Source organism: Chinchilla lanigera, unplaced genomic scaffold, assembly GCF_000276665.1.
Source record: "Chinchilla lanigera isolate Chin_1 unplaced genomic scaffold, ChiLan1.0 scaffold00100, whole genome shotgun sequence".
Classification (NCBI taxonomy): domain Eukaryota; kingdom Metazoa; phylum Chordata; class Mammalia; order Rodentia; family Chinchillidae; genus Chinchilla; species Chinchilla lanigera.
Genome location: NW_004955501.1, coordinates 1,867,956 through 1,885,124, shown reverse-complemented (window position 1 = coordinate 1,885,124; position 17,169 = coordinate 1,867,956). Strand labels below are relative to the sequence as shown.

At 37.3% G+C, this 17,169-nt stretch overlaps 1 protein-coding gene across 5 annotated transcripts in view; it reads left to right on the top strand.

Moving 5' to 3' along the window:
• The window catches only part of Nck1 (NCK adaptor protein 1), a 95,136-nt gene extending 77,967 nt beyond the window's left edge, over positions 1–17,169 (top strand). For 4 of the 5 annotated variants that reach the window (XM_005406776.2, XM_013505796.1, XM_013505795.1 and 1 more), the window contains 2 exons: positions 7,266–7,978; positions 9,981–17,169. In XM_005406776.2, coding sequence (XP_005406833.1) covers positions 7,266–7,978; positions 9,981–10,175 — 908 coding nt within the window. In that variant the 3' untranslated portion in view covers positions 10,176–17,169. The remainder of the gene's footprint in view (positions 1–7,265; positions 7,979–9,980) is intronic. The other variant, XM_005406775.2, reaches the window with a different exon arrangement.

The window sequence follows — 17,169 nt, the reverse complement described above, 5'->3', positions numbered from 1 at the left end:
GTCTGTTCTATTGATCCTCAGGTCTGTTTTTTTGTCAATACCATGTTGATTTTTGTCACATTGGCCTTTGTAGTATAATTTCAGGTCAGGGATTGTGATGCCACCTGACTTGTCTTTGTTGCCCAGGACTGCTTTTGCTATTCTGGGTCTCTGGTGGTTCCAGATCAATTGTAGGAATGTTTTCTCTAGATCTGTGAGGTATACTAATGGTATTTTAATTGGGATTGCATTGAATCTTTACAAAATTTTGGGAGTATGGCCATTTTCACAATGTTAATTCTTCCAATCCATGAGCAAGGAATAGCTTTCCATTTTCTGAGATCGTCTTCAATCTCCTTTTTCATAGTACTGTAGTTGTCACTGTAAAGATCTTTTACTTCCTCCATTAGATTGATTCCTAAGCATTTCAGTTTTTTGGATGCTATTGTGAAAGGTATGGTTTCCTTAATTTCTGTGTGTTTGTTGTGTATGTATTGAAATGCTATTGATTTTTGTGTATTGACTTTGTATACGCTACTGAATATGTTGATTAATTCTAGGAGTCTTTTGGTGGAGTTTTTGGGGTCTTCATGTAGAGTATCACGTCATCTGCGAATAATGATACTTTCACTTCTTTTCCTATTCTTACTCCTTTTATATCTTTCTCTTGTCTAATTACTCTGGCAGATGTTTCCAGAACTATGTTGAAATAGGAGTGGTGACAATGGACATCCTTGTCTTGTTCCTGATTTTAAAGTAAAAGCTTTCAGTTGGTGTCCATTTAGTATAATGTTGGCTGTTGGTTTGTCATGGATGGCTTTCATCAGATTGAGGTAAAGACCATGTATTCCTATTTTCTGTAGGATTTTTATCATGAATCCATGTTGGACTTTGTCAAAATTTTTTCTACGTCTATTGAGATGATCATGTGGTTTTTGTCTTTGGCTCTGTTGAAATGGTGTGTTATATTAATTGATTTATGTGTGTTGAACCATCCCTGCATCCCTGGGATGAATCCCACTTCGTCATGGTGTTTAATCTTCTTGATGATTTGTTGTATTCTGTTTGCTAATACTTTACTGAGTGTCTTTGCATCTATGTTCATTAGGGAGATTGGCCTGTAGTTGTCTTTTTTGGTGGGATCTTTCTCTGGTTTTGGTATCAGTATAATACTTGCTTCCAGAAGTGAGTTAGGGAGAATTGCTTCCTTTTCAATTTCATTGAAGAGTTTGAGAAGAATTGGCATTAAATTTTCTCTAAATTTCTTGTAGAATTCAGCTGTGAATCCATCAGGACTTGGGCTTTTCTTCATTGGCAAGTTTTTTATTACATTCTCAATTTCACTGGGTGATATAGAGTTATTCAGGATTTTTATATCTTCTTGATTCAGCTTTGCTAATTCATACTTACCTAGGAATCTGTCCATTCTGTGTTTTCCATCCTATGGGAGTAAATGTAGATGTTGATGATCTTCTGAGTTTCCATAGGCTCTGTAGTGATTTCACCCTTTTCATTCCTTATTACATAAATTTGAGTTTTTTCTTCCCTTTTTTGGATAAGGTGTGCTATGGTTTTATGAATTTTATTTATGCTTTCAAAGAACCGATTCTTTTATTCATTAATTCTTTGTAGTGTTTTCTTTGTTTCAGTTGCATTAATTTCTGCCTTCATCTTTATAATTTCCTACCTTCTTTGGGCTTTGGGCTTGACTTGTTCTTTTTCTAAAAGTTTGAGGTGCAGCATTAGGCTATTTATTTGTTCTCATTCTGTTTTCCTAATGTGAGAGTTCACTGCTAGAAACTTCCCTCTGAGGACTGCTTTCAGTGCATCCCACAGATTCTGGTAAGTTGTATTTACATTTTTGTTTGTTTGTAGATACTGTTTAATTTCTTTTAATTTCATCTGTGATGCATTGGTTGTTCAGGAGGCTGTTACTTAATTTCCATGTGTTTGTGGAGTTTTTGTAGTTCCTTTTGTCATTAATTTCCAATTTAATTGCACTATGGTCAGATAGTAGGCATGGGATAATTTCAGTTCCTTTGCATTTACTTAAGCATGTTCTGTGGGCTAATATGTGGTCTATTTTAGAGAACATCCCATGTGCAGCTGAGAAGAAGGTATATTCTGATGTTGCTGGGTGGAAGACTGTAAATGTCTACTAAGTCACAGTTTTGTTTAGTTCTTTCTTTGCTGATTTTTTTGTCCAGTTGATCTATCTCTTTGTGTAAATGGGGTGTTAAGGTTCCCCACTGCAATACTGTTATTAGTTATTTGGTTTTTCATGTCTATTAAGGTTTGTCCTATGTAGTTGGGTCCTCCCATATTTAGTGCATACATATTTATGATTATTATCTCTTCCTCTTGAAATTGTCAGGTAACAAGTATATAGTGATCTTCTTTATCTCTTTTTATCATTCTTGGTTTGAAGTTCACATTGTCTGCAATCAGAATAGCTACCCCTGGGGCTGGGGATTTAGCTCAGCGGCAAAAGCGCCTGCTTGGCAAGCGCAAGGTCGTGAGTTCGGTTCCCGGTACCGGAGAAAACCCCCCCCCCAAAAAAAAAAAACAAAAACAGAATAGCTACCCCTGCTCTTTTCTGAGTTCCTGTCCCATGGAGAATTTTTTTCCAACCTTTGACTTCCAGTCTGTGAATTTCCTTTTGAATTAAATGTGTTTCTTTTTTGATTTTTTAAATTTTTTTGAGACAGGGTCATGCTACACAGTTCAGACTGGCCTTGAGCTCACTTTTTAACCCAGGCTGATCTTGAACTCACAGGGATCCTTTTGCCTCAGCCTCCCAGCTGCTGGGATTACAGGCATGGGCCAGCACGCCTGGCTAAATGTGTTTCTTGTATACAGCATATTGTTGGATCTTGTTTCTTGATCCTCTGGCAGTCTGCTTCTTTTGATTGGTAAATTGAGGCCATTTACATTAGTGGTTATTACTGTTATATGTTGACTTGTCTTTGTCATGTTATTTACTTGCTTTTGGTTTCCTACTTTTACTCTTGTTTAATTGCTTTGTCTGCTAGGTGGTTCCATTCTATTGTTGTTCTTGAAATTGTGATCTTTTTATCTCTTTCTAGACTGTCTTTTAGTACTCTCTGTAGGCTTGACTTGGCGCTCATGAAATTCTTCAGTTCTTTGTTGTGGAAGTATTGTATTTCTCCATTAAATTTGAAGGATGGTTTTGCAGGATACATCAGTCTGGGTTGGAAATTGTTTTGTTTTAGAACCTGGAATAGGGCTGGGGATTTAGCTCTGCAGCTCCTGCCTGGCAAGCACAAGGTCATGAGTTCGGTTCCAGGTACTGGAAACCCTCCCTGCCCGCCCCCCCACAAAAAAAACAAATGGAACCTGGAATACTTCACTCCAAGTTCTTTTTGATTTGATTATTTGTTTTGAGAAATCTGCGTGATTCTTATGGGCTTTCCTTTATACGTGATCTGTTTCTTTTCTCTAACAGCTTTTAATAGTCTGTGCTTTTGCTGGATTTCTGAGATCTTTATTATCATATGTCTGTGTGTAGTTTTATCTTGGTTATGGCTAATTGGAGTTCCATACCTCTCACTTACTTGTATGGCAGATTTTTTTTCCATACTTGTGAAATTTTCTGCTATTACTTCTGCAAATAGCCTTCTTAGGGCATTGAAATAGCCTTCTTATGACATTGTGTTGACTCCTGCCGTTTTGTTGACATTGTGTTGACTCCTGCAGTTTTGTCCACACCTATTAGTTTTACATTGTTTCCCTTTGCGTGTCTTGCAGCTGTTGAATTGTTATTTCCTGGTTTTTTGTTATTTTTAAGAGATCATTCCTTTCATGATGGTTAGCTGCAGTCCTGTCTTGAAGATCTGAAAGTCTGTCTTCAGCTTCATTCAAACGGTTTTGCCAGCTTTCAATAGAAGTTTCCTGTATATGTCTATGAATCTGTTCCATGCATTCTAGTTTTTTCCTGTTGTTCATTTAACGGTTCTACCATTTTTCTATGCTCTTTTTTTTTTAACGTATGTCCTCTTTAGATGTGCTGAGCATTTCTTTCATTATTGTTGTCATTTCATTTTTTCCTGAGAGACTATTTCTGTTCAGATTTCTTCTGTGGCCTGATGGAGTTGTTTCTTCAGTTCAGTTGCAGTGATTTCAGAGATTTCAGGTGTGTGACTTCTGAGTTCTCCTATGTCGATGTCTCCTGGACTTGTTCTGTGTGCAGTGGAATTCCGGGTTTGCATTTTGGTCCTTTATTTTGTATGTCGGAGTTGAAGTGCTGAGCCTCACACTTCCCAGGCAGCTACTGGAAGTTCTCTAGGGTCTCTAGATTTCGTGGGTGTCAGACTTGCCCCATGATGGCATCAGGAGGTAGACCACTGGGTCCCGGATCCCCAGGCAGTTGATGGAATGCATGGCTGAGATGAGAGCCCTGATGGCAGAGTGCTGGCCTTTAGGACCAGGGTTCCTAGGTGGCTGACTGAGGACATCCAGGCCTCGTGCTGACCCACAATGTTGGCAATATGTGGGGTGCTAGATTGGGGTCCTCAGGCAGCTGATGGGGCGTACCTGTCTCTTCAGGGCCTCGGGATGACCTACAGTGCCTCAGCAGGACACGGGGCACTGCTCTGAGTTCCCCAGGCAACTGATTGAGGGCACCTGGGCCGCAGGAGTGACTCACAATGTGCGTAGAGCGCAGGGCGCCAGTCCAGGTTCCCCAGGTAGGCCTTTGTTGCCATGTGAAGATGTTGAGAAGGCTGAGGACTCTGAAACATACTACTTTGGCCATAAGGGGGCAGCATGAGTTTCATAAGATTGGTTTTAATTGAGTAGTTCTGATGGCATGATGGTGATAGAAAATCAGATTATAGAGGTAGGCATGTGAAGGAATGGTAAAAAAGTTGAAGGAAAAGGCCACTTTTTAAAAATCATGTTTGTCGGTACCTTTTGGGTATACTTAATGATCACATTCATCATAAGGAATTTGTACCTGTACATGATATAACTTGATTCTTTTTTGTCCACATCCCCCTACCCTCCCTTCAACCCCTCTTCCCATCCTTTTTTACAGAAGCTTTGTTTCCATTTTTTCCTTCTTTTCTCATTTTCCCCTTCCTATCTTTCCCTTCACTTTCCCCCTCACTGCTCCCCAGTTCCCCTTCCCACTTGAACATTTCTTCCTATTTCCCAATATCTATTAGACATTTTAGTTCTTACAGTTTTGGTTTCTCATACCAGAAAAGCAGTGTGGTATTTTGTAGTGTGTCTGATTTATTTCACTTAAAAGTATGGTCTCAAAGTGCATCCATTTAGATAGAAAAGTTTTTCCTTTATAACTGAGTAGTATTCCATTGTATTTTAAAAAAACCCACATCTTTATTCATTCATTGGTTGATGGCTATTACATACTGTGCCACTGTAAACATGAGTATGCATATATCACTGTGGTATGTTTTTCACTCTTTTGGAAAAGTACCAAGAAGAATAGTTGGGTCGAGTGGAACCTCTCTGGTTGGAGTTTTTAGAGGAGTCTCCACATTGATTTTCACAATGACTGCACCATTCTTCACTGTTACCAACAGTGGAGAAAGGTTCCTTTTCCCTCTAACCCCACCAGCATTTGTTACTGGTTTATTGCCTGATAGCCATTCTTTCTGGAGTGAGATGGAATCCACTGTTGTTTTAATTTGCACCACTCAAATGACTGATGATGTGGGACATTTTTTCATATATTTATTTGTGGTTTCTATTTTTTCTGAGAAGTGTATTCATTTCAGATACCCATTTTTGGACTGGATCTTTAAATCTGGGGGCTCTGATTTTTTTTTTTTTTTTTTAGTTCTTTATATATCCCAGATATTAGTCCTTTGTCTTAGGTACAGCTGACAAAAGTTTTTTCCCACACTGTGGACTGTCTCTTCACTGTGTTGGTGGTTTCTTTACTTTGTTGGTGGTTTCTTCTGCTGTGCAAAAGCTTTTTAATACGATGCGATCCCAGTTGTTGATTCTTTGTGATAGTTATTGTGAGATCAAGGTTTTTGTTTATAAAGTCTTTGCCTACACCAGTGTCTTCAAGAGTTCTACCAGTTCTATCACCTAGCAGATTTAGTGTTTCTGTTTTAATGTTTAGATCTTTGATTCATTTTGATTTTAATTTAATGTTTGGTAAAAGATATGGGTTTAGTTTTAATCTTTGGCATGTGGAAAGCCAATTTTTCTATCACCATTTACTAAAGAGGGTATCTTTCTTCCAGAGAAGGTGGTTGGCTCCTTTGGAAGACAACCTTATAATGACTGATACAGTTTAAAAAGAATAGCAAAGTTATACCCACTTTATTTTGGAATAGAAGAGATTCACATTTGTTTTTAGACATTGACAAAAATTAAATAGGAAAGAAACAAGGATGGTGAAGAGTCTGAAAAGAGTCAGGAAAGATGGTGTTAAGAACCTAGAGGAATCAGGGTTTGAGGACTGAGCTGACTAAAGAATGAGACTGAGGTTACTCATTCTCTCTTGAGACAGAAGGAATTTTTAAGACAGAAGAAATTTAAGAAGTTTATCTAGGAAAAGTTCCAGTTGTCTGCAAAACAGAATCAGCATGCTAAGCCTTGACAATACCTGACTGAACTTGAGGGATCATACATTTGTGATGATAGTGCTGATGGCTAGTGTACTCATTTCTTCCAACAAATACATGTTAAGCATCTTCTGTGTAAGCACTGCGTAGAGTCCTTGGGATTATGTCTGTGGTAAAAATAAAATTATCTGCCTTTGTGGAAGTTATAGGTGAATGCATCAAGTGAGACAAGTTATGTTAAAATAAACATATGAAATGAAATAGAGCTGCTTGGGTCAGAAAAGTGAAAAAGCAAATGAGTTTACCCAGATGTGACTATAATTTTATATTGCATATCTATTTCTAATTTAAGTCATTGTTTTAAACTGTTACCAAGACATGTGTGGCTTTGTTGGAAGTTTTGTGTACTTATAGCTATGAGAGAGATGCTGTATATTAACATTTAAGAGAAAGTCAGTTTAGGACCACTTTGCAATTAATTATTTTAAGGTCTTTGGCAAGAGAAAAGATAAGAAGGTAAACTTCCACATAACTGAAATTATTTGGTTATGGAAAGAGAATTTGTATCTTGGGTTTCCAAAAAGATGATAGTAGACACAAATTTGTTATCTACATATAAAGGTCTAAACTATGGAGTTGAAGGTCTTTGTTCAATATAAATTAGGTTTTTTATGTTTGTACTCATTATTTTGTATTCTCATTGCCTCATTTTTATTTAAACAGGCATTGGAAAAGTGAAAAGAAAACCTAGTGTTCCAGATTCTGCATCTCCTGCTGATGACAGTTTTGTTGACCCAGGGGAACGTCTTTATGACCTCAACATGCCTGCCTATGTGAAATTTAACTACATGGCTGAGAGAGAGGATGAATTATCGTTGATAAAAGGAACAAAAGTGATTGTCATGGAGAAATGCAGTGATGGGTGGTGGCGGGGTAGCTACAATGGACAAATTGGATGGTTCCCTTCAAACTATGTAACTGAAGAGGGTGACAGTCCTTTGGGTGACCCTGTGGGTTCACTGTCAGAAAAATTAGCAGCAGTTGTCAATAACCTAAATACTGGGCAAGTGTTGCATGTGGTACAGGCTCTTTACCCATTCAGTTCGTCCAATGATGAAGAACTTAATTTTGAGAAAGGCGATATAATGGATGTTATTGAAAAGCCAGAAAATGACCCAGAGTGGTGGAAATGCAGGAAGATCAATGGTATGGTTGGTCTGGTACCAAAAAACTATGTTACCGTTATGCAGAATAACTCATTAACTTCAGGTTTGGAACCGTCACCTCCACAGTGTGATTATGTTAGGCCTTCACTCACTGGAAAGTTTGCTGGCAATCCTTGGTATTATGGCAAAGTTACCAGACATCAAGCAGAAATGGCATTAAATGAAAGAGGACACGAAGGAGACTTTCTCATCCGTGATAGTGAATCTTCGGTAAGTTGGTTTTCATAGGGAAATGGAAACAGAGCTCTGGGTATTAAAAAGAAGATTGGAGAGTTTAAATGGCTTCCTTAAAGTTAACCAAGTTGTAAGCTGGAACATAAGTATAAATGTTCTGAGGTTAAAGTCAGTGTTCTTTACAGGTGGATCAGTTTTGAATAAAAGATAGCTGTAGCAGTGTATTGGGTCACATTCTTGTCTCTGGGATAAAACATCTGATTTACACAACTTGAGGAGAGGTTTATTTTTTGTCTCATGGTTTCAGAGGGTTCAGTTTATAAGTTGGCACCAAGAGAGAAGAACAGCATGGTGGAAGAGTGTAGTAAAAGAAGCTCCTCAACTCTTGGCTTCCAGGAAGCAGAGAGAGGTAAAGTGAGAGGAGAGATATACCCTCCAGAGGCATGCCACCAGTGATCTATCTTCAGTCAGGCCCCAGCTCCTAGTATATTCAACTAGGAACTTACCAGTAGACCCCTTGATCAGTATAGTGTTCCCATGAGCCAGTCACCTTCCAGAAGCTCCACCTTTGAATACATGAGCCTTCTGGGGGACATTTTAAGTTGTAACCATATTAAGCAGTGATACCATACTAGGATATTTGACATTGCCCACCTATGTTGGTTTAGCTTTCTTGGAGTATTTCCTGTTGCAGTAAACTGGAAAATGGAGAAAGCAGAAGTTGGCTTTTTCATTGAGAGTAGACAAATGCAATAGAATAAGTTGGAAATCATTTCTTAAATTGTTAATAGATGCTATATATAAAAAGATAATCACTGTAGTCCTTATAGGAAATCCCTACATTTAAAAAATTAATATTCAAGCTCCTTCATAAATTGGTTGTTTAGGAGTTAAAATACACTTTTTTATATACCTCAAAACCCTATTTTAATACTGTGTTTGAAATAGAGTTGCAAGAAAAGGTAAATTACACTACAGTATTAATAAACTATAAAACAAAATTGAAGAATAATATAGCTATTCTCTTGGGCATTGTCTAGGATATTAACATTTTATGACACTCATTTTCCTTACAAGTTGCCTTTCTCTGGTAAATGGTATTGCTGCATTATACCTTTCCACTTAGCAAGTCATAATTAGTATTGTCTTTGTATGAATGTAGTTGTACAAAAATGAATGCGTGTTTGCTCAAGCAATTGAAAGAGAATGAATTGTATGTGAGGAAGATTGAGATTAACTTCCTGATAGAAACCCCTCAGAATGGCAAGTAATTAGTAATAGAGAAGAGAAGTAGCATCCATTTTCTATTACATGCTTGATCTGGCCTGCTGTTTGAAACTTTAAAAGTAAACAAATGCAAAGAGGTTCAAGCCCACACTTAAGATTTCTCTTTTTTAAAAAAGAACTACCAGCATGAAATCCCTATTCCTGCAAGGCAGCATTCACAAATGAGAGGTGTTAGTTTCTTTAGCTTGACCGTACACTGTCATTCCCTCTGTCCATCTCCCTTGACACCTATTTATATTATCTTTTGGCCCTTGTAGGTATTTGAGTTTGTGAACTACTATTAAAGTTTAGATTTTTTGTGTACCCTTTATATTTGAGAATTCAGAGTATTATTTGTAAGTCAGCTACCCTTTGCTACAAATTGAAAGGTTAGTAGAGTGGATGTCTGGTATTTTCTGAAGTGTTCTCCAGTAGTCTGCCTGGAGAAAAGATAGCTCTTGTTCTTTAGATACTAAAGGATTTGCTATGTTGTGCTGTGGGCACTATGAGTGTTAAGAAACTCTAGTACATGGGTTTGAGTCTTGCCTTTGTTGTTAACTAGATGGGTGATCCTGGGCAAGTTAGCTTCTCTGAGCCTCAGTTTTCTCATCTGTAAAAAAGTTTTTTTGAGCAGTGAAGGAAATAATCTGTAAAAAAGTTAGCATAGTGCCTACTATGTAATGCTCAGATTATAGCAGTTATCATTTTAATATGAAAATGCTTTCAAATGTTTATGGCTTTCAAAATGTTTACTTTTTTTTTCCTCTTTTAGCCAAATGATTTTTCAGTATCATTGAAAGCACAAGGGAAAAACAAGCATTTTAAAGTTCAACTAAAAGAGACCTTCTACTGCATTGGGCAACGTAAATTCAGCACCATGGAAGAACTTGTAGAACATTACAAAAAGGCACCAATTTTTACAAGTGAACAAGGAGAAAAGTTATATCTTGTCAAGCATTTATCATGATACTGCTAATCAGAAGTGACTGTTATACAGCTTTATTCCTCATGTAATTGAAGACTGAGAAAGTGTTGGTCCAATCCTGCTTGATTGGAAGTTGCTGTTTCTAACTCTGTATGAGAATTGACTATCATACATAAGTATTTTTTATTATCATTTGGCCCGTACATATATACTATATATGCAATGCATCAGCATAGAACAGTTACTTATCCTTGGTCTTTTATTTCACTGTTTTCTTCTTTACTGTTTTTCTCTTTGCTTCTAATATTAAGGTTTTGTATTTTGAGAAAAAGAATCGAATAATACAGATCAGAAGTCTGTATGGAAGAATTCCTTTATTGCCTTTCCTGTGTTTCCTTGTAAAGATCCCTGTTCTGCTATAGTTTCTCTTCATATAAAATTATATCTCTATACACGGCATATGCTAAAGTAAATTTCTTGGAAAGTGTTATCTTTTCTGTGACTAAATAGCAATAATAAATGGAAAATTAGAAATTCTTTTCAGGTTATTGTATTTGTCACCACCCTTGTAAATACCAAATACGTTGTGTATGTTTTTTTTAATGTCTTCATTGCCTACAGTATACTACAAAACAGATGGGACATAGGTTAGAAAACATTACGCAGTTTTAATTTATAGCTTGAAACAAAAATCTAAATTCTTAAAAGATTTTCTTTGGTGCTTTTTTGCATCTGGTTATTCAAGACAGTCTCTGAGATACTGAACTTTTAAAACTGTAAGGGATGTTCTAGTGTTAGTGTTTTCTCTGAGTGTTACTCTACCAGAGTTTCTTGTATTAGTACATGTTATGTTTATGTTATGTGTGAAAAAAGTTATGGCCAGGTTTTAGAGAAATAGACAACGAGATATGTGAGTTTTTTCCTCCCTAAACATACATCAGTAATTATAGGATATAGTAGTATTTCCTATTTTCATTTTCCCCTTTCAGCTTTTTTTTTTCTTTAAGGTGCTGGAGATTGAGCCCAGGCAAAAACTCTGCCACGAGCTACATCCCTACCCCATCTTTCTTTAAGTTTTGAGTTTCCTTAACTGGGACACTAACATTGATGTATGCCTAATGGAAAAATGAAAGATGTTTATGATTAGATAAAATTTTCTATTTTTTAAATCTTACATTTTTGTTGACCAAGTAGAAGTTTTAATGTATGAGTGAGAGAATACTGTAAAGTGTTGATTGAGTCTACTTCTGGAGGCCACAGGAAAGAACAGTTGTACTTTGTGGTCACACTCTTCATTAATCTGGAAATTTAAGTTTACTCAAAGAAACCAGCAATATTTTACCTGAAAAGAATTATTAAAACCATATAGTAAACAGTAGTCATATATTTTCAAAAATATCCCGTGTTGCCCAAGCATACAAATACTTTCACTCTTTGTTGCTATAAAGACATTTAATTCACCAGAACTATTGATTATAAAATTCAATATGTAATTTATGAGGGCTTTAAAAACTATTTTAATTTTTATTATTTAAATTTTAAAGTAATTTAAAGACTAATGCTGCCACTGGGTGGCAGCCCTCCTTTCTCCCATTAAACAACAGAAGTCAGCACATGAGACATTGGTGTTAGAATTCCAGCTTTAGTACATCTGCTTTTAAAGCCTCTTAGTTCGTAATTCAATATCTTTCTATTTCTTATTTTATTAAGGTAGTTTTTAGTAGATAAATTTCATGGCAATAAAAGTTACATATCTTATTGCTTCAGAAGTCACATGAGTATAGAGGACAACAGTTTAAAAGTAGCTATCATATGACTGAGTGGTAAGCATCTTTTCATTTTTAACATACATTTGATGATGATTACTTTTTATTTTCTCTTTGTGGTTCCCCAGTCTTCCTTATGGAAAAAAAAAGTTTAAAAGGAGCAGTTAATACTTTGTATCACAGAAGTGAGGTATTTATAGCAAACCTTTGCTTAATAAAGCAGAATTTGAGAAAGTAGCTAGGAATAGAGTAGTACTGAAAGTAGAATGCATGTTCTTGTGCCATAATTAGATTTATTGTAGAGCTGGCACACATTTATAACCCCAGCATTTAGGAGGCAGAGCCAGGAAGATCATGAATTCAAGGCCAGCCTGATCTACATAGTGAGATGTCTCAAAAAACAAACAAAAAAGAATTTACTATAACTAGAATTCCAGATAATACATGTATGTCAGTATCTGTTACCTTGTCATTTGTGGGACAAAAACCTTGGTGGGAACTACTTTGTACTTCAACATGTTTTCAGGGTTTTTTTTGTTTTGTTTTGTTTTTTAATTGTTAGGCCAATTCTTACACCAATGGCTGTTTTTATAAGCATGTATGTTATTTGAAGCAGTTTTCTTAAGAATTGGAACAACCTTATAAAATAGCTACATAGCTAGGTAGTAATAGGACTTGTGTGAGAAACTGGGTTTCCTCATTCCCAGCCTGGTGTGTATATTGTCACATATTACATTAGTTGAAGGACCTGGGAAAAGCAGTATCACAGAAGTTTTCTGCATATGAGATGATTAGTCATCAAATTTAAATATATATGTAATCTTTTCAGCCACTTGTACAAATGTATAAAATCTATAAAGTTTTTTAGAACATATGCACATACATATGTGTGTATTTAATAACAAAAGCAATTGCTATTATAACCCTTATTTGACCAGAGATCCTTAGGGTTCAGCCAGTATATTCACAAATTTATATGACACACATATCATGCTACATGCAGCTTAGCACATGCACCTAACACCTCTAAGACTTTGGTGACAGATCACTGAACAAAATAGGAAAGCCAGTGCGATTGCTAGAATAGGAAGGCCTAACAGATGAGCAACTTAAGATTACTAGAATAAGGTCATCCTTGTAGATAAATGGCATGTACATTATTTCTAGCTGTTATAATCCTCTACCATGTAACCCAGCGCTAGCAAAGAGGCAAGGTTATCGTTGTGTAGTACTGTACCTTTGTGAGAATTAGGGAAAGGCATCTTTTTTTTTCTGGCAGACCTAGACCCTTCTTATCAAGATGTCTGGAATTTACACCCCCACCCCTTGGCAGGTGCTTTGTTCTGGTTACAAGCAAAAATAGTGGCCTTGTAGAGGAATACTCTTCAGCCTACACAATAGCTGGACGTGGTGGCAGTGCCTATAGTCCCAGGTACTCAAGAGGTTAAGGCAAGAGGATCGATCCTTTGCACGCAGAAGTTCAAGCGAGCCTGGGCAACATAGTGACCAACCCCACTTTAAAAAAAAGTTAACATTTTAAAGTTGGGGGATTTTACATAAAATTCGATTACAGTTTTCCTTTCCAAATGAGAAGCTGGCAACACTGGAATTTAATTCTAGAAGCTAGTACAAGTAATATTGTTATTTTTACCAATGTACCTGCTGTAAAAATTAACAGTATTGTACAGTCTGTCTCCCAACCCTTATACCACCCCCTAGTTAGGTTGCTAGTTCATGAACCCCCTAGTTCATGTTTTTGGCTTGGAATCTGCAAATTCTCATTTTTCAGACACATTTAAGGTACATTACCCAAATCAGATTATGAATGTAGCATTATAATGTGTTTCAACTTCTCTATCTCAGTTCTTTGCTAGAAGATACAGGAGTCTTTTGTAATCTTGGATATATAATCTTAACAGTTAAAAATGCCTTTACAACTGTGGTCACTTTCCTTAAGGGACATTGAGGATGGGATAGATAATACCCTCCTCCTGTGTTTTGAATAGCATCCTGTGGATTTAAACAATGGCAGATCCCTGTTGCGGGGGGCATTGTTTGGTTTTATTGCAAGGTAGGAAGGATTGGCCTGCTCCTCTCCTGATAAGCTGATTCTGTTGGTGTTTAGCAAGTTTATGACTCAACACTGCCATATTCTGAGCTTTGACAGACGAGCAAAATATGCATGCTCCACACCCTGATTTCTTGCTGTTACATGAACTAAAGCAACTGACAAGAATTGAAATGTGTGTTTGATTTGAAAGTACGTGTGCTAAGACTTGTCTAATGAGTAGAACAAACTGGGCTTGGTGTTTTGAAAAGTAAGAGGAAGAGTTTCACTTTTGTTAGCCATGTTCACAGATGTGTTTTAAACCAAATTGTCTTTGAGAATAGTTTGCTGTCTAGAGCAATTTCCTTACATCAGATATTTCAGAATTGGCCCGCCTAATGCCTACAGTGGCTTAGCACAAATATTTAAGGCACCTACAGTACTGACTGATTTTGAAGTGTTTCCACTCCTATTACTTAAAGCACATGGATACTTGGTCTCATTATTTTGGAATAATGTTGCAAATTTTATTTGTAATTATAGCAAAAGGAACAGTACTCAGTTTCCTTTTTCACTATAGTTTTGTGCCTCATGGAATAAATGACTTTCAAACAGGGAAACATTATTAGACACTTTAAAGCAGACATATAGCTAATGTATTTAGTTGCTTTAAGTAAACTTTTGGGTTCAGATAATGGATTTTTTATGGGGAAATGACTTCAGAAAGGGCCTGCTAGGTGTTGTCTATTTAAATACAGGTTAAAGACAGGAAGAGTTGTTAAATTTCTATTTTTGAGCACTTAGGGAGGAAATTAGCATCCCCTGAGTAACTGTAGCTTTAGAGCAAATGATGTCAAACAAACTTGTTTTGATACGTTTTCTGGACTACAGATAGACCTAAAGAATGTTACAGAAAACAAATACTGATTTCATCTGGGGATATGATAATTACTTGTTGTCAAAATGAAAAAAAAATTTTTTTTGAACTGTTGTCATTTGGAGGTTGAATATCCGCAAAGGCCTCGTATGTTGGCTTAGTCCCCTGCCCACAGCACTGCTGGTGGAACCTTTAGGAAGGGGGAGAAGTGGAAGAAGCTGTCACTGGGGCATGCCCTTGAAGGGGCTATTCCAGCTGGCACCCTCCAGTCCTCCCTCTGCTTCCTGGACAGCATGTGCTTTTGCCATGGTGTACTGTCCCACCACAGGCCCAAAACACCAAGGTCAAGTGACACTGGCCTCACACCTCTGAAGCTGTGAGCCAAAACTTTAAGTTGATTCTCATATTTAGGTATTTTTGTCTCAGTAACAGAAAGCTGACTAGCACTAATGTTCTATCAGTGCATGTCTCCATGTTTAGGGTTTTTTGTTTTGTTTTCTTTTTTTTTCTGGTACCAGGAATCAAACTCATGACCTTGCGCTTGCTAGGCAAGTGCTGTGCTGCTGAGCTAAATGCCCAGCCCTGCATGTTTAAATAGCTATTGGAGGCACTTACCCATCCAACTTCAGATATTTTTACTGCTCAGGTGCAGGCTATTCAGTTTTGGGTGTAGGGAAAGTGTACAAAGATTTCATAAACCTTTGGCTGTAGTCAAGCAGTGTCTACTGGAGAGGGGGTGTGAATTAAAAGAGTAGATACATCAATCAAGAGTGAGGTTGAGGGTGTTTATATAGGATGATCAAAGAGGTCTTGAATAAAATTGACCTTGGATCATACTGTGTGCTCCAGCTAACAGAAGACTAACCAGCCATCAAATGAAAGATAGCAACCAAAATTCTTTGAAAACTGTATAGATCATTATTACAACATTGTTGTTTTCAGATTTTAAAGTTGATTGAAATTTATTTTATTTAAATATGGAACTTTTAACTACAATGGACTGTTGTGAGTAAACCCTGATTCTCCATCTTAAGAGTTCTTGGGAGATATTATATAGAAGAAAATATATAACTACAGAAGAACCACAGTTTGGCAGAGTTAAGTAAGGGGTTTAATCTTATGCTACCTTAAGGAAATGATTGTGATCAAGGGAAGTTAAATCCTTGATCATCAGGCAAGAAATATTAAGAAAGAAAGTGAAAAAACGTATGTTCCTAGGAGGTGAAAAGGAGATGTGGGAGCTCTGAAAATTGGAGCATGACAGTCTAGACTTGGTGGAATTAGAAGAGTTTTAAAAGGAATTCCATTGTTTAAATTCCCTGTTACTCCCTCCGCCCCCAAATTGAGACAGTGGGTTACAACTAAATGTCAGATGTGCTAAAGCACAGAACATAAATATTTAGGAGTGTTGGTGCAAAGGGAAAGAACTACTCTGTGCTAAGGAGGGTGAGGGAAGGTGATGGGGATGGAGTAATTGACCATCCAGACCGACCTGGACACCAAAGCCTGTCCTGGACACCAGCTGTGTACCCTAGCTTCTTGCCGCTCTTCAGTCAAGTAGTGTCCCTGCAGGCCACAGAGCATTTAGAAGTCTCTTTGACCCTCACACTTCTCCCTTCCCACTGTTTCTTTTCACCTTTCCAGTAAGCCTTTTTATCTGCTTGCTTTTCCTCCCATAACTAAATATCAAAAATTTAAGTGGCGAATAGTATAATAGGGAAAAATCCTATTTCTAGGCCACACCTGCTTGTGATAAATAGGTCCCTTGTTCCCGTAGTTCATCCTCAGACATGGATGGTCGTGTAACTCCACAAAAGACTGAAGTTTAATCTGAGAAGCACAGGCAACAGAAGAGGCTAGTTTGGTTTGGGCATTTGCATAGGAAGATCACAACCAGTTGATGAGATGGCATAGAAGTAACAAGAGAAAGCAAACTCAAAGTTAGGGATATGTAGGCAAACCAGGTGGAGGCTAGCAGGGGGGCATAGCTCTCCAGAAGTCCTCACCCATTGATACGGACCAGGCACAGGAGGATGGTCTGACCTAGGCTTGAGAACTGTCATTGAGAAGCCGTGATAACTGGGAGTGGTGGTGTACTCCTGTAAACCCAGCACTTGGAAGGCTGAGGCAGGAGGATTCCAAGCCAGGCGAGACCCTGACTCTGAGATATAGAAAAGGCAGATAGCATTTTCCTTTAGTGCCCTGTTAGGTATCCTGAACCTAACCATTTGTAAAGACCTATGTGTCTGGCACTATGCTAATATGCTTTGTCTGCATTCTTTAATTCCTATAACTATTATGCAAGGAATTACTGTACTTACCATATAAATAAAGTCCATGAGGATC